At 45.3% G+C, this 25,907-nt stretch overlaps 2 protein-coding genes across 8 annotated transcripts in view; both read right to left on the bottom strand.

The window, feature by feature from the left end:
* Positions 1 to 7,746: 7,746 nt before the first annotated feature.
* On the bottom strand, positions 7,747 to 17,265 carry Adig (adipogenin). Its single transcript, XM_078051776.1, is given in 4 exon segments — positions 7,747 to 9,377; positions 9,380 to 9,537; positions 11,393 to 11,507; positions 15,071 to 17,265. Coding segments are annotated over 4 exon segments (486 nt in total). The 5' UTR covers positions 15,198 to 17,265; the 3' UTR covers positions 7,747 to 9,291.
* Positions 17,266 to 21,232: 3,967 nt separating this feature from the next.
* The window catches only part of Ralgapb (Ral GTPase activating protein non-catalytic subunit beta), a 100,615-nt gene continuing 95,940 nt past the window's right edge, over positions 21,233 to 25,907 (bottom strand). For all 7 annotated transcript variants that reach the window (XM_013360564.4, XM_013360565.4, XM_078051770.1 and 4 more), the window contains 2 exons: positions 22,201 to 22,349; positions 21,233 to 21,531 (listed from right to left, as the gene is read on the bottom strand). In XM_013360564.4, coding sequence (XP_013216018.2) covers positions 21,338 to 21,531; positions 22,201 to 22,349 — 343 coding nt within the window. In that variant the 3' untranslated portion in view covers positions 21,233 to 21,337. The remainder of the gene's footprint in view (positions 21,532 to 22,200; positions 22,350 to 25,907) is intronic.

Raw genomic sequence — 25,907 nt, 5'->3', positions numbered from 1 at the left:
GGGTAATGGTTACCCACCAGTCACGAGTGAGTGATGGGAACATAGTTAACTGCACCCACTCTGCTGAACCCCACATGCTTTCTTTTAAAAAGCAGTTTACCTGCAGCCTTGCCTGGCTTTAATCAATAGTATATGTCACATTCCTCAGCAAACTACCTGTTATCTGTAGGAGAAATTCAGGCCCAAAATGCATAAAACAGGTTCCAATTAGGACTGGTCAGCCTGGGCCAAACTGATCTAGAGTTGCCCTAGACATTTACCATGAGTAGTAGCAACTTAGAAGTCGGCCACCATGCTGCTATCAGTCAAAAGTCCAGAGGTGGACCTGGGTGGAACTCTCTGGAAACTTTCCTGGGAACCTCAATTAAACTGGAGGGCAGGAGGGACATGCTATCCTCTTCCTTTCTAAGAGGACCCATCTCTCCCTTGAGAGTGTCCTCTTTTCCTATCCCTTCTAATCAAGTTTGCTATTCTTTTACTAAGTCTGAATTGCCCGGAATCCTGTCCCACAAGAATCCTCTCCCACAAGAATCTGGAGCAGTGGCCTTTGAGGCTTCCTAGCTCTGATGATGTCCCCTCTGCAACAATGAGCAGGCTTGAAGCACAGAGGAGGTGAGAAAACTCCAGGGCTTTGTCCAACTCTCTGAATTTTCCCCTCCCAGCTCTGATTCTAGCACCCACCCTCTTATTTGTGAATCTCGATGTTCAGCCCTGATTTTCCTGTAAGTAACATCCAATCACCTCGTCCACTCCCCTCCCCCAGCCAGATGTGCACAGAGGTGCTGCCATCCAAGGAGCCAGTCCATCCTCCTGGTGCTGAGCCAAGAGCTTGAGGGGTCAGTGTGCAGAGAGTGGGACGGAGGGACCAGCCTTCCTAGGAAGCAGAGGGGATCTGAAGAAGTGGGAGTGGTAAGTTCAACTGGATCCTAGTCACCGCCTCTCCATGAGCTGGTGTGTTTTACCTTCCCAGCTCCGATTCTAGCATCCTACCTTTACATGTCTCTTTCTTCCCAAGCTGCATTGAATGAATTTCCAGTGCATGCAATCAAATCCAGAATAAGACAACGTGAGACTTCTCATTCAGATAAATGACGGTCTAGGCTTCATATGAGCTTGGGAATAACATTTCTGTGCTGCAGGCCAGAATCTTTGAAAAACCCTGGGTTGGTAATAAATACCAGATTGGATCGCATTGACTCTGACACACAACAGCCATTAGAAAATGACTGCCCCTGCCAGACAAGTGGAGGAAATACATCCCCAGGTTCTTGAAATGGTAAAAAAGCATTTTCTGCAATATCAATAAACATATATGTTTTGAATTGCCCTTTAAATAAATAATACCCAATTTGGGTTTAAAACATTCACACAATGTTGCTGCTTTAAAAAGGAACATAATGAGCCAGGTGTGGTGGTGTACACCTGTAATTTCAGTGACTTGGGAGGCTGAGGTAGGAGTATTGCAAGTTCAATGTCAGCCTCAGCAATTTATCGAGGCCCTAAGCAACTTAGCAAGACCCTGTCTCTAAATAAAAAATAAAAAGAGCTGGGGATGTGGCTCCATGGTAAAGTGTTCATAGATTAATCCCCCAATAACAAAAAAAAAAAGAAAAGAAAGAAAGGAACGGAGGGAGGAAGGAAGGAAGGGCACATAATGGGGCCAGGGACGTGGCTCAGTGACAGAGGGCTTGCCTAGCATGTGTGAAGGCCTAGGTTACATTTCCAGCAACAACCAACAAAAAAGGTACATTATACAAAATGGCAAAAGTTAAGAGCAGAAAGGAGGCTGGGTGTAGCCAGGTGGTAGAGCATTTGCCCACATGAGCAAAGCCCTTGTTTGGTCCTCAGCGTTGAAAAAAAGTGAAAGGGGACTGGGATTGTGGCTCAGCGGTAGAGCACTCACCTAGCATTCGCGGGGACCTGGGTTCGATCCTCAGCACCACATAAAAGTAAATGGATGGAATAAAGGTCTTAAAAAAAAACAAGAAAAAAGTGAAAGGATGGCAAAAGGTTGGATAAGCACTCAAAACAAGAGCAAAGTCACGGATATTACTTTCAGATTAAGATGAATCCTTGGGAGAGTAGTGGGGGTGCATGCCCAAATATGCACTCAATAGCATAAAAATAAACGAGAAATAAGAGCCAGTAGAAATGTGAATTGATAGAATAGGCCTGCTTCTTCACTGGTCATTTCCCTACATGAACCTGGCTTTCCAGGAAGTGAGTCTGTTTTCCAGTTTGTGTCTCTCATATCTCCCTGTCTTTACATAATCCATCCCCTCTTCTAGGGACAGACTTCTCTAACTCTGGACCTTGCGTTCCTCTTATTTGAGATCTGGTCAATCCTTGCTGCATTGGAAACCATCTGAAAATGAGAGCTTAGGAACTGGACATGGTGATGCCCACCTGTGCAACAACTTAGGCGGCTAAGGCAGGATGACAGCAAATTCAAGGCCAGACTCAGTAACTTATGAGACCCTGTCTCCAAATAAAAAATAAAAAGGGCTGGGGAGGTGGCTCAGTGGTAGAATATCCCTGGGTTCAATCCCCAGAACCAAAAAAGCAAGCAAGCAAGCTTAGGGAGAATGAGTCTCAATGTCTGGTGCTCTGTACGAAGTTGTCAGCTGTGGGACACCTGAGGGTAAAGGAACATCACAAGGTCATGCTGCTCTGCTATGCCACCAGCTCAGGTGGGCACTGGAGCTACCTTCTCAACATTCTTTCCCCTCCTCTGCTGTGTTTGACAGCCATGACCTCATCCCCAACCCAGTCACCATATTGTGTGACGGACTGCTCTCCGTCCCCAAAGCCCCATTTCAATTTTGGGGGAACATTTTGGATCCAACCTATAGCAGTGTGTAAGATCCTCCTCGTCAGTCCAGCCCCACAGCACAGTATCAAATATCCCCGTGCCTAAGACTGTCATGGGTCTGGTGGGGAAGCTGAGTTCTGGACGTGACTGAGGAGACGGGTGACAAAAACGTTCTAAGTTGGATTTCGATGCTGGTGCACACCCCTGTGAATGTTCCCAACATCGATGCCTTGTGCAGTCCTGCATGGAACTCGAATCACATGTCCTTAAGCCACGCCTTTGCCCAGATTCCTCTGCCCCGGACCCAGAACTGACGATAGTGGCCTCTCAAGATCCTTCTGCTCCACCAATAGAACCAAAGGTCTTTGGAGATTGCTTTTTACGTATTTTTATTGATTCTTTTTCTCATCATAAAACCAACATGCAGTTATTATAAACATCCCCAACAGGGCAGAAGCAAATAGGGTGGAAAATGAACAATCCCCCTGCACCTGCTACATCATCACCCATGCTAACAAGTTGTGTGAGGAGGCCTGGGATTCTCCGCGGCATAGTCCTCAGGGAGGCACGAGGCCTTTTTCCTGCAGCCAGAACCTGGGGCCTTGGGAAAGGGATTGGACCAGGAGGGCTCAGACCTCAACAGTGGATTAATCTGTTGATGGCTGCATGGATCCCTGGGTGGAGGCTGTGGCAGATGGGAACTTGCTGGAGTAATGGGTCTTTGGGGGGTGTGCCTTTAGGAACTATATCTTGTCCTTGGACCCTTCCTTTTTCTCTCTGCTCCCTGGCTGCCATGAGCTGCGCAGCTTTCCTCCACATGCCCTTCTGCCATAATGTTTTATTTTACCTCAGCCCAAGGCACAGAGATGGCTGACAGTCTAGGGCTATGGACTGAGACCTCTGCAGCCTTGGGTTCAAACTAAACTTTTTTCCTTTAAGTTGTTTAGTTAGGTACCAGGGTCAATTATGCAAATATGACTAACCTGCACACACTGATGAATTTGTATTTGCCAGTCTCAAGCCCCCATTACAGCAAGCATCCTGGTATTTGTTACCTTGTAGCTTTGTGCAGAGGAAGACAGTAGAAGGGACTGCTGAGTACAGCTTCTGAATCGAAGGATTTGCAAAATTTTGATGTTTCTTGCTGAATCGTCCTTGATAATGATTGTTCTTGTTCTGACTTTGCTCCTGCAGCCTACATGGCCCCCTTTTGTGGGATCCTTGCTCTGAATGCCTGGAACTGTATTTTGCCTTCAGCCTGAGACCCTCCCCCAAGTTGGTATCCCCCCAAATTCTGGAGGCTTGACCCAGGACTCAAGGCCAGCATTATGCACACGTGACCTGCGCAGTCACCCAGAACCCATGTTCAGAGCAGGGGACCCTTCATGCCTTGCTCTCCCCATTTTGCAATTCTTAATAATTTCCGAATGAAGAAATTATTTTTTCCATGTGGTCTGTCTTGCTGGTCCTTCCCCATAGATCCTGGTTGGGCCTCCTCTGTGTGTCCCCACACACCAAGCTCAACTGCAAGCTGCAGACTGTCCCATCCTGAAACCTACTCTGCTGTGGCAAAGCAAAGCCATCTCCAGCCTGCCAGCGCCCCAAGGAAGAGACAGGACACGCAGACTGTCTCTCGGCAACAGCTTGGCCATTTGCACTAAGCAGGAGTTTAACGGGAGACCAATCCCCAGTTAATTACAAAATTGGCTGTTCCGCTCTATTTATACTTTTTGAGAAAACTGCGAGTCGGCCCCTCCTGTGAGCCCGTTTGCCACCCCACGCTGGCGCACAGCTCCATTCCCTTAGCTGCTTTTCGAGTCGCTTGGAAATTACTGGCATCTGTGTGTTTTCGTGACAATTTGAAAACTGCAGCAACTAAACCAAAACAAAAGCCGTCAACTGTGTCACCACTTGACAGCTGAGCAGCAAGGGAGGGATGATCATCTCTTTGGGTGAGTTTTCTGGAGAGGTCAGAGGGGGTGGAGAAAAATATGGAAAGAAATAAAACACCTGCAGTTCCAAAGGGGTGACTGTTCCAAGATCACATTTTGCACTGTGGTCACCAGTCCTCCTTTGAGCAAGAGGATGGCAGGATGTGGGTTCATCCATAGCATTTGTTCACAGGCTCACAAATAAACCATCTTTTTGTTTTGCTTTTGTTTCCAATGCTTTGCTGATGTATAGTGTGTATGCAGAAAAGTACAGTTCCTAAGCACGTGGAACGATTGGCTCCAGATTCTATTTGGATTTTAAACATTTACTGAGCATTTACTACATGCCTAAGAGCAGAAGAGTCCCAGCTTTAGATTAATACATCAGCCCATCACAACTGCTCCATACTTACAGAAAAGGAAGCAGCCGCAGGAGGATGCAGGGACACACCCCAGACAGACCCAGTCAGCATCGGTGGAGCCAGGGGCAAACCCAGGTAGTGAGCTTCAATGCCAGTGCTCTCAGTAGCTGTGCTGATGGTGTAGGGAGTCCCAAGGTATAAGGTGTAACTGCTGGGACCTGAGTGCCCTGTCCTCCCCACCTAATCCACACTCCCCTCCCCTATTCCTTGTTTGACCACATGGCTCCTGACAACCCTCTTGGAATCACCACTTCCCGTCAATCACCAATGTGCTCTTCCCTGCAGGCTCTCACACCCACCAACTTCTCTCCATTCCTGTAGCCACTGTTCCGGCCCAAGCCACCATTGCCTCTCATGTGGGCAAGCCTGCTTGCTGTTTTCCTACATGTCTTCTGGGCACCTTGTCTAGTGCAAAGTCCACCTGACTCTCGCTCTCTAGGAGCCTGGCTGTGTGCTGAGAAGCCCAGGACACATGCAAGGCCATGGGCAGGGGCTCTGGTCAAGAGCCCTAGCTGAAACTGGCTCCAGTTCTTTTGCAGAGGTGTCAGCCATAAGTGGAGAAGTTTCCAATGGTTCCAGTCCCCAGCATGAAGCTGTCCCCAACTATTCAATCTTCTTAACTGAGGCCTCAGATATCATGGAGCAGAGACCATTTTGCCTGCCCTGTCCAAGTGCCTGATCCACAGGACCCTTGAGCAGGACACAATGGTGGTTTATGCCACTAAGCAACAGTCAACCGGAACTGATTTTTAGGTGTCAAGAACTTTGGCTCTAATGTCAGACAGGCCTGAATTTGAATCCTAGGTCTGTCATTTATTAGTGAGGTCCCTGAATGTGGCCATACCTCAGCTTCCCCATCTTACAGGAAGCTGAGAGACACTACCCTGGGTAGGCGGAGTAGTCTAAGAGCCCACAGCCATTCACCCAGCAGGTGGTACTGAGCCCCTAGCATGGCCAGTTTCTAGAAAGTTACACCCACAAGGCGCTTGGGACAAGATGTCCCCCATGTGTGTTAATGCCACAAATATGTGTTGCTTCCGAGCTCTTCCTGAGATTCAGGTGAGGCACATGACTTGCCCAAGACTGCACAGCTGATGTGCACCTTTGGTTCCTGTACTGCAGAGAGCCAAAGGTGCACAAGCCCAGCACATTGGAGGAAATGCATCCCCCACAAGGCAGATGGTAGGGGCCCTCACAGCTGCTTGAGATTTCCTGGATGCAAACCTTTCTGTGCACGCACAGAGCTCCTTTTCCCTCCAAAGGGCCTGGGGAGGAAACAGCCTGGAAGTCCTCTGCTACGATCCAACCTCCCCTAAGTCTTGCTCTATGTGGGGCTGGGGCTGGGTCTCAGTGGTAGAGCGCTTGCCTAGTAAGTAAGGCACTGGTTTGAGTCTCACAACCACATAAAAATAAATAAAATAAAGGTATTGTGTCCATCTACAACTAAAAATATACTTAAAAATCATGTTCTATGTGACTAGATATGTCTCTTTCCTCATCCGGACCTCTGTTTCCATAATTGTAAATGTAAAGACCAGGGTAAAGGTGGGGACTTTGCAAGATAATCTTATCAGATGATGGGGGGGGGGCACGGGCAAAAGACTTAACTGATCCTGTGCCTGGATCATTCCAGCCAGTGTGCCTGCTCTTTTGAATTGTTATGTGATGCTCATGACATCATATTAATTCTGTTCGAGCTGATCTCTGGGTTGTGGGATGGCTATTTATGTTATAGGCAACAAGAAAAAAAATATTCTGAAATCAAAATAATCACCATAATTTAACTTCCCGAATCAGGTCAGGAGAGACAGGAAAGGCAGCTCTGGGAGTTCCCTACCGCTGTGGGAGGGTGGGCACCATCAGGTGATGGGAGACTCATTCTGGGCCCGAGGGGATGTTCCCTAGGTGTGGAGTACAGGCCTGCCTGGGTTCTGGCATCCACAGGCAGCCTTGCCAAGTCCCAATGCCCAGGACCAGTGACACAAAGACCCCTGGGAGTGGGCCCTGGACATCTGTATCTTTGAAGCTGTCCAGCTGATTCCACTGAACAGCCAGGATGGGAAGCCCTGCCAGGGGCATCAGCTGCCCCTGGGGTCCAAAGACTTGCACAGATGGTGCTGAGGGTGGGGGGGACAGATGGCTGCACACTATTCTCACACAGTGCTGCTGGGAGGGGCTTGCATGCGTGCTTGAGATGGCTGGGGAGACTTGGGACCTGCCCTTGACCTCAAGAGGACAAAGGTTCCCAACCAGAAGATCAGGATATAACAATTGTTTGACATAGCAAACGGCCCCACTGGATTTTAACATTCTCTAAATAGCTTGCCATCATTTGAAAATCAGGTGTCACATTTTAAAATTCTTTAGTTCTAATTTCTCATAAAATAAAATCAGAGATGACATTCCTGGGTTGTCTGTCCATGAGCAACAGTGACTGGAGCAGAGTGCTGGCTACTCCTTAAAACTGGTGTCTAGCAGGTGTGGTGGCACCCACCTGTAATCCCAGCAACTCAGAAGGCTGAGGCAGGAAAATTCCAAGTTCATGGCCAAATGAACTTGGATCAGCAATTTAGCAAGACCCTATCTCAAAATAAAACATAAAAAAGGCTGGAAATGTAGTTCAGTGGTTGGGTGCCGTTGGGTTCAAATCCCAGAGCAAAAACAAACAAACAAACGGTATTCAGCCAGCAACACAGCCCAGTGATACTCGCCAGGGACATGAAAAATTTCCATAATGGCTTGAGGCTTGCCTTATTCCTTTCTTTAAACAAGGTCATAGGCACCTTGTTTGTCCCCTCTAGAGTCACTTAATAAGACTGTTATACTACATGCTGGGCAACATAGGGAACTGTGCTGGCCTGTCTTAAGATTAAAAAAATAAAAAGAGCCAGGCGCGGTGGTGCACGCCTGTAATCCCAGCAGCTTGGGAGGCTGAGGCAGGAGGATTGTGAGTTCAAAGCCAGCCTCAGCAACGGTGAGGTGCTAAGCTACTCAGTGAGACACTGACTTAAAATACAAAATAAGGCTGGGGATGTGGCTCAGTGGTCAAGTGTTCCCGAGTTCAATCCCTGTTATCCCCCCACAAAAATAATAAATAAATAAAAAGAACTGGATATGTGGCTCAGTGGTAAGGCACCCCTGGGTTCAATGTGAAAGAAAAGAAAAGAAAAGAAAGAAGGAAGGAAGGAAGGAAGAAAACCTTGCATGGTGGTTAAGTTCTCATCAGTGCAACTATATATGTTTGTCCTGTTTGAAGTTCATTAATGATTATTGTAAAATCATCATGGGTAAAATGACCTAAAAATTTCTAGTCCGGGGTAAGTGACACACAAACCAGGAAGGTAAGGTGACACAGTCTCAACCACACAGCTGTGGCCACAGAGAATGACTAAGACTCCTGAATCCTAAACCCCAAATAAGACACCAGGGTTCCCAGTACTCTCTCCCTCCACACTGGGGCTCACTCATGTCTTAAGAATCTGCAGGAGGGGCTGGGGATGTGGCTCAAGAGGTAGCGCGCTCTCCTGGCGTGCGTGCGGCCCAGGTTCGATCCTCAGCATCACATACAAACAAAGATGTTGTGTCCGCCGAGAACTAAAAAATAAATATTAAAAATTCTCTCTCTCTCTCTCTCTCTCTCTCTCTCTCTCTCTCTCTCTCTCTCTCCCCTCTCACTCTCTCTTTAAAAAAAAAAAAAAAGAATCTGCAGGAGGTCCTGGGAAGGACCCAGGCTTTGCATCCTGGGACCACGGTGGGAAGCGTGGGAAGCGCACTCTACCACTGGGCAGCCAGGAGTCCTGGGGTGACTCCTGGACCCCTAGAGCTCATTCCTCACCTGCATGGTGGGGGGAAATTCCTCTTCACAGGGCTGTTGTGGAGGTAGCGAGGCAACACCTGCCCTGGTACACAGCAGGGCAATCCCTCCCACACCTGGCCGCAGCTGCCTGGCCATGCAGACCCGCAGGATCTGGGGACAGCAGCTTGTGAACGAATGGACCTCTCAGCCAGCAGGTTTTTCAAGGGTCTCCTGGGCACAGGAGCCCCCTTGTGGCTTTAATATGAAACCACTCACTCCAGCCCGGCCCTGCCCTGGGACCTCCTCTGTCCACCTGGCCACTGCGCCTGCTCACACCATCTTCACTGGTTCCGGCTCCTCCCTCCAAGGCCAGGAGGTCCTCTGGGATGATGGAGAAGCGCTGGCTCCTCTGGAGGTTTCGTGGGTCTAACTGGGGAGGAGATAGGTTGGGGGTCCCAGGGAGGCTCCTCAGTTGCCAGAGTCCTCTCCTCTCCCAGGTGAGTCTCTCCTGTCCACTTTGGTCATTGCTGTGGCCCAGCTCAATCTGAGACAAGCAAGCCGGAAGCAAGTGTATGGCTGGACCTCGGATGACATCAGAGTGGAGGAGGAAGAGAGACAAGTCAATGACTGGGTGGGAAGGGCCTCTAGAAATGGACAGGGTTCTTCGTAGCATCTGAAAATCTCATTTTCCTGCCCCTCTCACGTACACAGACAGGAAAGGCTGTCCTGTACACAGACAGGAAAGACAGGAAACACAGACAGAAGTCACAAGCCCTTGAGCAAATGAACAAAATGTTCAAAAACTGAGAATTTTTGGCTAAGGGTGTAGCTCAGCAATAGAGCACTTGCCTAGCAGGCACCAGGCCCTGGGTTCCAGGGGGAACCCAGCACCACAAGGGGGAAAAAGAAAAGAAAAAGAAATTTGAGAACAGCAGTAGCTGCACATTAAGCCAAGCCCAGCACCTGTGTGCCTTCACACCCACGTAGCCAGCCGTGTGCACAAACCCCTGGGTGTTTGCATAGGTGTTTTCTGGGGAAATGGACCTCAGCTGTCAGGTTGTGACCCAGAAATGTTGGGTGAGAATCTGTTGCAGGTAGTGCACGTCTGTATCCCAGTGACATGAGGCAGGAGGATCCCAAGTTCAAGGCCAGCCAAACCAACTTAGCAAGGCCCTAAGCAAGTTAGCAAGACTCGGTCTCAAAAAATAAAAAGGGTTAGTGATATGGGTCAGTGGTAAAGTGACCCTGGTTTCAATTCCCAGTGCAAAAAAAAAAAAAATGCTGCCACTGAGGTTCAGGGAGTGTCTCTATTTCTCAACCCACTTCTTCCCTGAGTAGACAACATGGAACCTGGACAGACTGCTGGGTAAGACAGGCTCTAGTGGCTGTGAGGACAGGGAGGCAGAGGGGAGGGTAGAATCCTTGCGACTTGCTGCTGGGCTGGACGGGGGTGGGAGGGACAGGCTTGGCAGCTGCCCATGTCACAGCTCGCATGGCTGGGCCAGGACACTGGTACTGCTCCTGGGCGAGGAAAAGCAGGCAGAGGCAGGCTGCCATGCTTTGCTTTGTCGGGAAGAAACAGACATGGAGGGGTGTGAAGCAGCAGCAAGCAGCTCCAAGGAAGCTCAGAGATACACGTGGCGTCACAGGACCAGAGGTGGCACTTAGTCCCACTGCCACAGATGAGGCCTCTTTAGGCGTCCTGTGGGTGCCAGAGCTCCCTCTCTGGGCACGTCATTAGATTGCCCTGACACTTCAAGTTTCTATTTGTAAATGGAGGCAGGAATAATATCCTCTTTTAGCATTTCATAAAGGAGCCTGCAAAAGGCAAATGCTCAGCATGGCCCTGGCAGCCACCAGCCCATTATTATTGCATCATGATGGATGTCACACACTTCTTCCATATGTATTGCAAACCATGTGTGTCCAGCAGTCCTCTGGTGCTTGGATACCTTGCTTACCCGGCAGGCTGGAAGGTGCTCAGTGCCATGGGGAAGGGGAGTATAGAGCAGAGGGAGGGGGCGAGGGAGGTCACATAGGGTGGGTCAGGGTAGTCCTTTGGAAAAAGTGAAATTGGAGCGTAGGACCTGGGAGGCGAGAAAGTGCCGAAGCAGTTGTGGAGGGAGGAGGGTTCCAGGCAGAGGGAATAGACAGTGCAAAGGCCCCGAGGAGAGTGGTGGGGGATGAGGTCATGGGGTAAGAGTGGGGGCCACCGTGAGGAAATTCCTTGTGGCAGAGACAGTGAGCTCTGTCATGGTGGAGAAAGCCAGTGCTGCAGCATGGTGCGCCCTGAGGGGCCAGAGTTCCAGTATGGTGAGAGCAGGGGATAGCCTGCTCCAACATCGTGGGTGCTCAAGGCTTTGAGCAGGCCAGGGGCTCCCGATGCAGCCCCCAGCCTCTAGAACAGCCTTACCTGGTAGAGCAGGCTGACCAGCAGAGTCCCTCCTCTTCTGGGTCATGGAGTGGCCCCTTCCAGCAAAACTCAGCTGGCCCTTGGCTCCAGGGTTCCCAGTTGAGATATAAATCTGAAGCATTTTCCTCTGAATCTGTGAAGGTCCAAAACAAGGCCTCTGGGGTGGTCACCTCCTGTCTCCCACCCCAGCCCCAAAGGATTCCCCTGCCAGGCCTGGGATCCCTACAACCTTAACTGAGGCCAGGAGATCCAGGCAGAATTGTGACATCTGGGCCAGTCCTGAGGCCTCACAAAGAGAACCTCCAATAACCAGGACCCAGAAAGAAGGTTGTTCTATGACTCAGAAAGCAGCCATATCCATGGACCAGAAAGGGAAGGACCTAGAGGTGCCGAATGACCTACTGTCAGGGAGCAGGCACTGAGAAGATACACACCCAGCCATCAACCCAGCCTCCATTTCTCCACAAGTTCACTCATCAAATACCTGCGTGTTATGTATGATGCCCATTGCAGCGATATTTTGTGATGAAACACACACACAAATAAAAGAACCCCTGGAACCCCATGCACAGCCATCATAGAGGTCTGGTGGCTGAGACCGGCACTCTCACCCTACAGAGATGTGATTCATCATGAAGCTTTTCAAATGACTGCATTCTATCTGTCTCATTCAACTTGCAGGATGTCTGGGTATGTTACAAGTAAGTTGCAGAAAAATGTATATGGAAGATCTGTCTTTAAATAAATATTGCACCCTTCCCGCTATTTTTGAAAACCTGCAAGTTATTAGGTGTATGCATGAGTTTGCTAAATTTGGCTTATCTCAAGAAAGCCAGATGAGAAAGAAGAGGGGATTGGAAGACTATCTTCCTTACTATAGTCTTGTGTTCTGTCCTTGGTGGAGAAGTAAAGGAGGATGAATAGAGCAGTCAGAGTGTGACCAAGAACAGGAAATAGGAAGAAAAAACAACAACAACAACAACAAAAACAGTCTAATGTCCCTATCTATAAAATGGGCATAATAAGAGCATCTTCCATGAAGAGGGTTAACTGAGGTTAAGACATGTAAACAGCTCAGGACCTCCACGGGTGTTCAATTATGTTGGCAAGTGACTGACTTAAATTCAGTAAGATGGCTTGAAGTGACTGTTGTTGACTAGAGACAGTATATGCTCAAAAGAATATTGCCTGAGTATTTTGTGCTGAGTATTTTGCACGCAATTTCTCAGTTGATCCTCTTATCAACTTCCTGAAGACTAAGTGTCCCTTTTTCAAAGGAAACAGAAATGTTTCAGATTTGGGATTTTTTTTCCCCTCCGGTTTTGGAATATTTTTATAGTTAACAGTTGAGCATCCCTAATCTGAAAACCCAAAGTCCCAAATGCTCTGTCTCATTTTTGATTTCAGATTTTTAACTTGGGGATGGTTGACCTGTAGTATTTTTCATATTTTACAGATAAGAAAGACTCATGGAGGTGAAATGACTTGGGGCTCACAGCCAGATGGCGTAGTACTGGATTCAGATTCAGCCTCCCAGCTCCACAGTCACGTGGAGTTCCACTGGGTGCACTTGTGGTGAAGTCAGGGAATTCAGAGGAAGCTTCCAACATCTTGCTCCAAAGACCATCATGTGGGTGGGCAGGACCCTCCAGGCACAGTCTGTCTCAGCCCAAATCCATCTCTGATGTTTCCCTTCTTCTTTTCAGATTGCAAACTTCTTTCAAATTGCAAGGAAGAAAGTCCACAGAAAAGCACCTTCCACTAGCTGGGCCTCTCTTCCCATGTTGTGGCCAGAGGTTGGCAGTGTCCCCTCTGGCCAGTTCCCCAGGAGCAGAGTTGCCCATCTGATTTTTTTTTTTGTCTAAACACCTGTCTCTCCAGGCAGTTCCCTTCTCCTCCCCATCCCCCAGCTTCCTGAAGGCATTTTCCTCTCACCTTTGGTACCTGAACACCCCCCCCCCAACCAGACAGGAGTGCAGGGTGTGGGGACAGGGAGGAGGGAGGAGGGATCGGAGTGGTTCTTGTCACCTGCTTATCATATGGGGTTCTGGGACCAACTGATTCCAATGAAGCAAGACAGAGAATAAAAAACTGCAGGCCTGGGTGTCCTGAGCCTGCAGCTCCAATATTCTGGGTTTGGGCCAGTCCCTAGCAGAAGCAAAACACATACCAAGAGTTCCAAGAAGACCAGCACCCTGAGAGGATTGCCTGCCTGCCTCACTTTGATAAGGGTTTCTCTTCACTGAAAAATTTACAAAGGACTTATTTCAAAATGCTATGTGGTGAAAGGTCAGGTGTCCCCCCCAGAGAAGCTACTTCCTCCCACAGTGAAAACAACAATGACTAAACCAGCTTGACTGGAATATTTTCTCAGCCTATAAGCACCTATGATGTGCCATGTGTATATCTGCACTAAGTACCCTGCCATGTAAGCTCTTGACATGCAGGACAACCCCAAAGGGCAGGTCCTGTCATCATCTCTATTTTGTAGATGAGATATAATGAGGCTCAGACAGGACTTGCCCAGAATTACACAGCTAGTAGATGGCAGAACAGAAAATTGAAGTTTGCACTCTCAGGTGCATCATGACCTGGGCAGGCTGCTTCTCTCCAAGCCTCAGTTTCCTCAACTGTAAAATAAGGATTACTTCACAGGGTTATTCTGAGGATTAGATGAGAGGATGCATGTCAAGTGTTTAGCAAAGCCTTAGTACCTAGTGTTCAAAAAGGCTAGTTACTATTAAGAGCTCTTTAAGGGACAAGACTGAAATTGGAATTCAAGTCTCCCAGACTTTAGACACAGCTTCTATAGCCAGTGCACATGACCAAGCCTTGTGACTCCCTAGTCACCAGGCCCAATGCCCAAGTTGTGCCCCTGTGGTCCATCCTGGGAACACTTTCTGAAAGCTAGAGGATTTCATAGGCTCTTACCTGGAACTCCTAATAATTACACAATGACCATCCCTATGTGAAACGTGGGGTAGGTATGGGTGGGTGAATTGCTCAGGTTGTCTTAATAGCATGTGAGCAGAGCTGGCACCACCCTCTGCTCGGCTGGCTAACAGTCTTAGAGTTGAAGGGCAGGAGGGAGAGAGTCAAGAGATTCCCAGGAAAAGACCCTTGGGTGGAGTGGGAACTCGATAGGATGCCTGAGGAGCAGAAGCATAGCTCCTGCCACATGGCCTGGTACTATCCCAGTCGACCTGCCCCAGATCCCCTCATGGCTGACTTTGCCCTGCCTCTTGCTCCTCTTAGTGGCCTGCCAACATCAGGATGAATGTGTTAGCTTCCATGATCCTGTATCCCACAAAACCCAGATCTTCTCTGAGGTGTGGTCTCTGCAGAAAACAGTATTAATGGTCTCTAGTACCTGAAAAATGTCAACGCTTGCTATACCCCATTGAGCCACCTCTTTCTAACTTATACCAAAGAACCCATATGCTTTCGGCAGCCCTGAGGGGATTCAGACCTGTATATAACATACTGCTTCACAAAAAGGGATTCACTCTTGGACTCTAGGTTAAGAAGTCCTAAGCTATCAAATCAATCCTTTTCTCTTACTATTGACTGCTTGTATCTGAACCACACTTAAGGTGTCTAAGCAAAACACCTTTTTCTGCAGTTGTTTCAGAACATCTATTTGACACCCTGCCCAGCTCCAAGGTCAGGGGCCAGCTTGGTGGGTAAGAAGCTCACCTTGGTTAAGTAAGAAGCGCAACCAGATGATCAACAAGAACAGCAACAAACCCACAGGCAGGCAGAGCCAGAACACCAGGAAAGAGAATGTGAGGTTATTCACCAGGGGCACCAGAGGGTACTTCATGGTGCATGAGAGTCTATGCTGGCCAGCCTAGGGGGCTGGCAGGGCTGCCCCTGGGACCTGGCAGGCTGGGGCCATGCTGTGCTCAATCCAATTGTGACTGAGCGGTGATGTAACAAGGAAGTCACAGTGTCCTTTAGGCTGAGCCTTCGGGGAAGAAGCCCTGAGGGAGGGCTGGTTTGGCAGCCTGGTAGGAACCGGACAGTGAGACAGTCTGGCTGAGAATAGAAGCCTGCCTTCCAGGCCTGCAGGCTGGGTTGAATCCCAGTTTGGCAGCTACTGGGTCCATGTGACAACACTCTGATCCTTTTTTTTTTAATTAGATGGGAGTGAATAATTCTAAGTTAGAAAACTAGATGATGTGACAAAAACCAGCCACAGGTGGGTGTTCACACATCTGGAGGTACAGATCCTATCAGGATCCAGCCAGGTCCCCAGGTCCCATCTTCCAACTGCACATGCACACACCCACACTGAGGGCATGGGGGATGGTGGCAGATTGAGGGAGCTTAATGTCTTGTGCGGCAAACAGCTGTAGGCGCTCCAGCCAATCACAACTACATGAGAAATGCAGGCCCAGCATTTCCCTTTTCCATGAAAACAAAAAGTCTATATTTTATTTGAAATCTCCCAAATTTAAAATGTTGGATCAACCTTGTTAAAATCTCGACTAAATAAAATCTGTCAAGCTGGATTAGGTCACTGGGATGCCATTTAAAAACTTTAGCCCCTGAATAAAGGGGATTTATGTGGAAGCTTTTGCACTTGTCCCTGTTAGGGTTTTCAGGGAGACTTCTAAGGCTCCTTCCCTTATCAAGTGGGCAGAACACTCTTAGGTGCCCTTCTTATCTTCTCCCGCCTCTTTGTTGTTTATCTATTTGTGAAGTATTTAATAAATCTGTGGCAGAAGGAGGCGCTGGGCTTCCCAGGACTCATCAGCCCCCAGGACAGGGGGAGGGACTGTGGATAGATTGGCAGCCTGGGCAGAAGGTCTGGGACATGGGACAATCCATTCAGAATTGGCTGGTGTGTAGTCCTCTTCAAGAGGGTCCACGGAGCACCCACTCAGTCACTGCCAGCATGGAAGGTACTTATTAAACACACCAATTCCTAGGTGCAAATCACCCACTGAGTCTGAACTTGGTATCAACACACCAAGCCCAGAGTGATCCTGAGTCAGACTTGGAGACCACAGCATTTCATGGCTCAAGAGCAGAGGTTTGAAAGTCAGACAGAGTCATTTGAGGCTGAGAAGTGGGACACAGACATATGGAGTGACATGGGGGAGATGTGGAAGAAGATGCCAGTCCAGAAAGAAAGGAAACCAGTCCAGCCATAGGGAAAAAAATAGAGCAGGGGAGGGGAGAGATGGTGCTTGGAGGGCCAATGGTTTAGAGGGAGCTCAGCCTTACTGTGGGATGACAATCCCCCAAAAGAGGTCTGAGAAAATGGTATTTGAACATGCTTCCAAGAGCAGAGCCCAGACAGGCTGTGCCTGGATGCAAGGTCAGAAGCAGGGTGGTTGGGGCTGGGGTGATTCTAGGCCCACACCTCTAAAGAGGGTGGATCAGAGAGCCGAGCAGCCAAGTTCAAAGGGACTTAACACACGTCTGGCTATGAAATCTTCCCAGACACCAAAATAGGGGCCACTGTATAGTCAGCTTTCCTGGCTACCAATTCAGACAGAAGTCCTGTGGTAGGAGGGCAGAGCAGGGCAGCTTGGGGAATCTGTGCTGTTGGGGCAGCTATGGCCAGAGGAATGTACCATAAGCCTCTAATGGTGAGATCTAGACAATGAGGCACTAATCTGACCTCATGGAACCTGCAGCCAACCCTGTGTGAAGGAGAAATGGGGGCAGGGGAAGACCTTCTGTGTCTTCCCTGTTTCCAGATTGCCCAGCCCTGACAGAGCTCAGATTTTTCTGCAAGTAGAGTATCCCAGGACTGAGAGACATCCACCTTCAGCAAATCCTGGCCTCTCAGCAATAGAAGACACTTCCATCATAGACAGCCAAGTGCTTTTCTTTTAAAACTAATCTGAGTCATTCACAAAACTCTACTTAAACCAAGGTTGAAAGTCCACACATCTAAATTATGAAGGGCTATCAAAGACAAGCAGACCCCCTGGAAAGAGTAAAATTACACAAGACCCCAGCCTGTAACCAAAAGCACACACAGTTATTAGATAAGAATCTCCTTAAAATTTAATTAACTAAATGTATTACATTCAGTATTCCATGGATTTCTTCTGGACAAAGATCAGCATAAATACAAACAGACCTCTAGAACTTCTCCCCTAGCTGACGAAGATCAAACACAGGAGGCGAGGGGACACAGGTACACCTTTATATTTACATCTCGCCTTTACTTTACAGTTCAGTGCCAGAAGTATTTACAGAAAATACAATAAGAAAAAAGATCATGTCTTGGCAACATACCGAAATTCATACAAATCGTATATATGGTTTCAAGCAAATAATGATACTGCTTAGTTTTTAGCCACGACTGCCAAGCCCTTCAGAAAAAGATGTCTTGGTCACTGCAGGAGACAAGGACTTGGGAAACTTGGTTTGCTTCAACAAATATTTATTGGGCGCCTACTATATGCAAGGCACTGTGGAATCCCAAATTATACCTTTTTCCCTCACCATTAAAAAATGAAAAGTGTCTGAAGAACAAGGGTCAATATTCTGAGAAGAACACCACACAGTGCATGGCTTTGTTAGCTGCTGAGAGACCATGGTCTGACTCCACACCATCCAAAGGATCCCTCCAATCTCTCCACCTCAGGAAGAAGATGTCGGGAGCCCTGAAGCAGACCAGCTGGCTTCAATATCAGTTTGTGTAAACATACACATCAATCTTTTTAGGAAGCTATAATCTGAATGGGTCTTACAATGCTGAATGAGAATTATCACCAGCAGGAGTGTCCAGTATTTATGTCAACATCTACCAAAAAACAGGTCTTTGCAAAAGACCGACTCTCGATTTAGGTGAAGCTCTACTTTTCAACAGAAATAAATACTCTCAAAGACTGTCTCTAGAAATCAGTCTGCAGAGCCTGACAAATGCTTCCCCAGCACATGTAAGAAGGAACTGTTCATGAACACCTTGCACACACATCCGGTGGGCAACTGACATTACTGGCCAAAGGCATAGGTATTTTGTATACATAAATGAGAGCAGAGAAGGACTGTCTTGAAAAAGAGGACCTGGAAGCCAAGGAAAACACGAGTGTGTGTGTGTGTGTGTGTGTGTGGCTAGGGAGGGGAACAGCTCTTGCCTAGTATTATTCTAAAGGACAGGAGAGGGTCTTAGGAGAAAGCCCTGGATGAAAGGGAGAGGTGGCTAGACATGGAAAGGCTTAGAAAGGTAAGACCTCTCCTTTGTCCTTAATGCTCCCAAAGAGAAGCAAAGCCCCCACCTTCCTGAAACTTCAGAAGGGTGCATGAGGAGTGACTCACTTGTCTCTTGGGCAGTGCTTTCTTCTTCCCAGAATGCCACATGCAGCCAAAGTGGACTACTAAAGATTATTATCAGGTATTAAATATGTTCCTCTGGCAATATTCTACTCAAAGTGATTTTTTTTTGGGGGGAGTACCAGGGATTGAACTCAGGGGCACTCGACTACTGAGCCACACACATCCCCAGCCCTATTTTGTACTTTAGAGACAGGATCTCACTGAGTTGCTTAGTACCTCACCTTTGCCAAGGCTGGCTTTGAACTCGTGATCCTCCTGTCTCAACCTCCCAAGTTGCTGGGATTACAGGTGTGCATCACCACGCCCGGCTCAAAGTGATTTTTAATACAGGCAATTGGGTGACCTTAGTGACCATGAATCCCAAGTCATACTAGTGAAAGGTCCAAGGGTTCATACCACACTCCCTTCTTAGACAGATGAAATTTTGAGCAGAAGGAACCAGCCTTGGTGAGGTATGTGGATCAGACAGTATGTTGGCTCTGTATACCCCGGTGGGGGGAAGGTCACAACTCCTTCCCTGGGGGACCACCAAGTCTCCCAGACTGCAAAATGTATTCACTTGCCAAAATCATTAGAATTCTAAAGAGTGGCCAGAAACTAGAGCTATCTAAAGAATCGGCAAGTCCATCCTCAACACACACATACTGTATATTGTTCTGACATTGACACTGTATATTGTTCTGACTATGACAAAAGTAAAAGATTTATCTGAAGAATCACACTGAGGAAGTACATCAACATCAGTTATTTTTAACCTCTGGAATGTTCTAAGTTACACACTCATTTATGGCCTTCTTTGTTCACTTCAACCAGAACAAGGGATCATTTTCCCATGAAATATCAATCTGATATTTCCTTTAAAGTTATTAAGCCTTACCTTATTCTTGCTGGAGCTACTAAATCATTTTTAGAGTATAAATCACTAAATCATTATCACACATTCCTCCCCTCCTCCCATAACATCTGGAAACATCAACTTATTGCCCAGCTCAAAAAGAAAATCAATTATTAAATAATATTATACCCTGAATAGAAACTAGAGTAATAGAAGGAGGAGGGGAAGGGTAACTTTACCTGAGCTTACAAAAAGGAAGAAAAGGGTGTGGCCAACTTGTGACCAAGAGCTGCTATGCCCACATTTCTTGCTCAGAGGTGGCAAAATGCATACTTCTGGGATAGTTGTCTGGCAAGGAATTAGGTCCTACACTACCCCTGACCCTCTAAGAAAATGACTGAAACACCAAGCCAAACAGGCCAGTGTAGCCCTGACCTACAGAACCTAATAACATTAGAGTGCAAGTGGAAAAATATCCTTGAACAACTCTGATCACTATTCTTTGTACTTCAAATGTCACTTATTTTTCTTCATACAAAACAATCTTGCTAAAGAAGAAAGCACACACGAAAAAAGGAGAAATGGATGATATATACTATAGCACTATAACAGGAATCCTTGTAAGGATGGTTTGCATCTGGGTTTGGCCACCTCCAAAGTTTTATCCCTGGCAGAAAAGCAGCAGCGAGGTAACAGAAATATTTCCAATACCCTGGCAGGGATTTGCTGGGCCTTTAGCTGCAAAGTCCTGACAGCAAGACAGCCATTTTTAACAGCATCTGCCCAAGAAGATAGCCACTAACATTTGCCAATCATGATGCAATCCACGAGCTTTCCAGAAGAGACCTGAAGTAGTAGCATTAAGAGGCTACTTCCTGACCCCAAATGAGAATCCTTCATCAACTATTACAGTGTGCTGCTTGGTCCTGAAATAAGAGATAATGGATGAAACTAAATAATTTTCAACCCTGTTGTGAATTTATATTTCTTGATATGTAATCAAGAATCACAAATATTTAAGTTGTTATTTTGTCGCCAAGCTGGAGACAAATATGGAGAGTAGAGGCATCACTGCTGTCTGACAGCTTTGAAACCCCACAAACTTCATTAGTATCTCCATTAGAGGTCACGGCTGAGCCTCCATTGTAATCTGTCCACTCAGGACCTGAGGCCTTCAGATAGATCTGTGTAGTGATGAGCATGGCAGCTTGTTTAAATATGGAGAGAAAATATGGAATATGTTAATGTCAGACTTCTTTTCTGAGCCAAAGACATTTATGTTCTTTTCTTTTTGTCAGTTTGACAGTTGGATGACAAATGGACCTACAAGTGAGCAGAAGGCTGAGACTCCTTTCCTTCTCCTCCATTCTGTCAGCACAAGCCTGTAAGTGTCCTGGAAGATTGTGAGACAGATTTTGATTTTGAATACAACCTCCTAAAAAGTGAGGTATAAAACTATCTTCAACTTCTAATTTGCAAATTTGTTGATACTACCAATACATGTGTTTAACTGAGATGCATTAAAAACCTTTCTCCTCAAAAGGCTTATATTTAACTAAAATTGTCACTTTTAAAAGAAAGTTTATGGCTAAAATGTTTATCGTCATTACCAGCAGGAATATGATTGTGTCTGGGAGCCCATTTCACTAGAAAGCCAAAAGTCTTCTATCCAATGGGTTTACAATGTGTTTCTTCTATTCCGGTGATTAAACAGCAAGCTCTTGGGGAGTGATTTGTTTATTTTTACAGTGATCACCTATCAAACTGTCTTGCTTTGATATTACAGTCCCCACACTAGAGTTCAACTGTCCTAGACAGACAGTGGTCTAAGAACTGCAGCTCTTGAGTCCAACCTCCTGGAAAAGTGAAGTATAAAACTCTGGCTCCAACTGCTTGTTTCGGTACTTGTTGACGATGTCGGTGATTTTCTGTTTCCGACGGACATGTGGTGGGCTGTAGGAGTCACTTTCCAGTCTCTTTCTTCTACAAATGTTTATTACAGTCTGCCTCACCAGAAAGCCTTGAAAACAGAGGGTAAAATAATTGTCAACAGCCAGTTGTCAGGTGACCTCTCAGAGGACCTGTCCCTCCTCCTCACTACCTCATTCCATTCGCATAACTTCCCATCCCAGAGAGACAGGCACAGCACTAAGAACAAACCAGCACAAGAATGACAATGAGGAGGGAATGCAGAATCAAAATCTGGTTTGACAATCCATTTCCTGCCCTGGCTTGCAAACAGATATCTTCCTTGACTAATATTCAAAGTTTGTGAAGTCCCATTTGTACTTACTAAAGACAGTTTAAAACAGAATAAAACGTGCTTCTTTTTTAACAAGAACAGTAGCATTTTCTACATATAGACTCTAGAAAGTAATAGTATCTTTTCCTTATTTTTACTACTTTTTGGTTTATAAAAGTGTTAAAAGAGCTGGGTATGATGGTGCATACTTGTAATCCCAGCAGCTCTGGAGGCTGGGACAGGAGGATTGAGAGTTCAAAGCCAGCCTTAGCAATGATAAGGCGCTAAGCAACTCAGTGAGACTTTGTCTCTAAATAAAATACAAAATAGGGCTGCAGATGTGGCTCAGTGGTTGAGTGCCCCTGACTTCAATCCTCAGTACCAAAAAAAGTTTTAAAAGAACGAAGGAAAGAAACCTCAGTCCTTCAACGCACATGAAGACCTTACCGAGTGCTCGCCGGCTGACTATCATCCCATCCACAAGAGGGATGACCATGTTAAATTTTCCAGTGGCTCCTTGGATTTTTATCCGGAACAATCCAGTGTTTAAAGGGTGTATGAAGATAACTGGAACTTCTTTTTCAAGATTTGTAGATCTTAAGAAAACAAAAGTCTTTTCAGCTCAGACACATAAGAACTAAAGTCCCCCATATGTAGCATCAGAACAGCCCGCATCTCCTATGCTGTTGCTGACAATCCTCTTTCTGGGAGGCCATATTGCTGTATCCATAACACTTAGCTCTAAGTGCACATTTCTGGAGTCAGGCTTTTTATGTCAACAAAGGTTGAGAAGAATGCTTAGAAAACCACTGGGGAGACAAGATAGAAAAGCCAAGAATCTATTGTAGGAAGCTGCGAATCCAGCAGCAAGCTATGGGACTTCTACTTAGCTCTCCCTTTTGTAGGGAACATAATGTACTTGCCAGAGTGCAGGGAATTCCAGCACAGTGGAGGATATACCTCAGAGCAAATGAAGAACAGCTGAATCTCAGTGTGGAAATTCTGGAAGTCAAGAGAAGAGGTTGGGAGGGTCATCAGTCTGAACTGGTGGCAAGTGGCCTCTTCAGCTGAGGTGATAAATGGCCACATCTCGGCAGGGCCAAAGCCGTTAGAGCCACTGACTGACTGGCAGATGCTAAGGTCAGCAACTGCACCTCTGAACGAGTAAGTCACATATCACACATCATGGATAGGCCAACCCATCTGGAGGTACTCATGTTATTATGTGATGCTCTAAGCTGGGGGCTTTTTTCTTTATAACACATTTTCTTTCTATAGAGGCAAAGTAAGTTTAGCAAAAGAAATACTGAGTTAATTTTTCAAAACATTTAAAAAATAATAAATACTAGAGTAATTCTGTCCCCAAACTGAATTCTAAACTTTGCTAATCTACCAATAAAATACAAATTTTACAGCTATATCTTATTACAACTTTTTTGAGAGAGAGAGAGAGAGAGAGAGAGAGAGAGAGAGAGAGAGAGAGAGAGAATTTTTTAAATATATATATATATATATTTTTACTTTTCGGCAGACACAACATCTTTGTTTGTATGTGGTGCTGAGGATTGAACCCAGGCTGCATGCATGCCAGGCGAGCGGCCTACTGCCCGAGCCACATCCCCAGCCCCTTATTAAAACTTTTGATCTAAAAAGATTAAAACCACAAAACAGTGTAAGTCAGTTAAAGGTCTATTTCCAACTAGCTATAGAAATGCCATCCTTATGACAACTATCCCATAGTCTCTTCAGGAAGTCACCATCATGAAGAATAAAAAGGAGGTTTTTTCAGAGTAAAAGAGATGGAAGGAGTTAACACCAGATGCATAGTCGTGGAATGAATTCTGAATTGAATAAACCAGTTGTAAAGAAATTTTTAGGGAATGTGGAGAAATGTGAGTATTATTAACTTTATTATTGGGATAATGTTATCATTAGCTATCTGAAAAGTATTTTTAAGGAATACATACTGATATATTTAGAATGTTATGAAAATCATGAAACTTTTAAGAATGACTTCCTTTTTTAGAAAAAAAAATTTAAATGATAGTGTTAAAATAAACTACTTGGGAAGGTGAGAGAGGATAGCCAAGTTAGAGACCAGAACAAGCAACTGTCTCATTGGGACCCTGTCTCAAAATAAAAAATAAAAAGGGTTGGGGATGTAGTTCAAGCATAGAGAACCCCTGGGTTTAATTTCCAATACCACAAACAAACAAATGAACAAACATCTACAGATTTTCTTCAATAATAATCTAACAATGTTAGAATAAGTTCATCTTACATGCAATTAGTATCAGATGATGTAAACAGAAGGAACTGAAGTTAAAATACTAAGTTTGGGGACAGCTCTGTGATAAAGAGATGAGATTAGCAACTGAGGGAAAGGCCTGGGTTTGGATCCCTTCTTCTGCATTTACTGAGTGCATGGGGCTGAGGAATTACCTCTATGGGCATATTTTATCCTACTGGTAAAACAGGGATGATAATTATAACTTGGAGTTGTAAACCAAAAACCAACAAGCAAAATGTCTTGAAAATTATAAAGATCAAACAACATAGTATTATCTTAGAATCATATTCTCTACTTATTCTTTTTGTAAATGGGCAGGTAAGACAGAAATTTTAACATAATTAACAAAATTAGTATTACATTTTACTTCAAAATACTTTCCCGTTAAATAGCTCATTAGATTAGGATATTTTAACTGCTATTATCCAGAATGATTATTTTTCCAATTTAACTCCATCATTTCTGTCTTAATTATTAACACAGTCTTCATTAATACTTTAAGAATTTAACCTTTATATTATTTATTTGTTTTTATGTGGTGCTGAGAATCAAACCCAAGTCCTCAACCACGCTGGGCAAGTGCTCTGTAACCCCAGCCCCTTCATTAATACTTAATTGCTGTCTCTTTTCCATTTTTCCTTTTACTACAGGCAAATATAAAACAGGAATTAATTATATTATTTAAAAATTCAGTGCTCAACATCACTGATTATCAGGGAAACTCAAATTAAAACCACAATGAAATATCACTTAATACCAGTTAGAATGACCATTTAAAAGAACAAATAAACAAGGCTAAGTGTGGTGATGATATAGGGAATAAGGAATCCGTGTACACTATTAATGGGAATGTAAATTAATGCAGCCACTATGGAAATCATTAAGGCAATTCCTCAAAAAATTAAAAACAGAACTACCATGTGAACCAGCAATCCTGCTTCTGGATATATAAGAGGACCTCAAAGGGGTTTATTTGCACTTGCATGTTCATTGCAGCATTATTCACAACAGCCAAGACATGGAAGCACCTTGGATGTCCTCAAGAGATGAATGGATTAAGAATATACCACATATATACAACAGAATATTTTTCAGCTTTAAAAAGAAAGAAATTCTGCCAGTTATAGTAACATGGATGAATCTGGAGAACATTATGCCAAGTGAAATAAACCAGCCAATCAAAAGACAAATTTTACATGACACCACTTACATGATGAATCTAAAATAATCAAATCAATAAAAGCAGAGAGTAGAATGGGGATGGAGAGAGAGGGAACAGGGATATTAATGAAATGGTAAAACATTTCCATCATGCAGGATAAATAAGTCCTAGAAATCAACTGTACAATACAGTGGCTAAAGTTAACTATACTGAATTGTTTACTTAAATTTTTGCTTAATGGGTAGGTCTTATGTTAAGTGTTCTTATCACAAAATAATAACAACAATTATAATAAATAAAAAGGCAGGAGAAAACTTTGAAGATGATGGATGCTTACAGCATAGATTGTGATGATGGTTTCATGCATACTTATCTCCAAGCTCATTAAATAAAACAAATTTAAAATGTGTACAACTTTTTATGTATCATACCTCAATAAAGTGTTTTTTAAAAATTCTCACAAATTTGATAACCTTGTGCATGTATGTACAAACTTTTGATTCTTTATTTTTATTTTTTCCTTTAATCTTTTTGTTTTATAATTCCTTCTTTAAAAAAATCTCTTTTTAGTTGTTGATGGACCTTTATTTTATTTGCTTATTTAATGTGGTGCTGGGAATCCAATGCAGTGCCTCACGTACAAGGCAAGCACTCTACTGCTGAGCTATAACTCCAGGCCCTATAATTCCTTCTTTATTAAGC

This window comes from Ictidomys tridecemlineatus, chromosome 5, assembly GCF_052094955.1.
Source record: "Ictidomys tridecemlineatus isolate mIctTri1 chromosome 5, mIctTri1.hap1, whole genome shotgun sequence".
Lineage (NCBI taxonomy): Eukaryota > Metazoa > Chordata > Mammalia > Rodentia > Sciuridae > Ictidomys > Ictidomys tridecemlineatus.
This window is presented reverse-complemented; position numbering and strand designations above follow the sequence as displayed.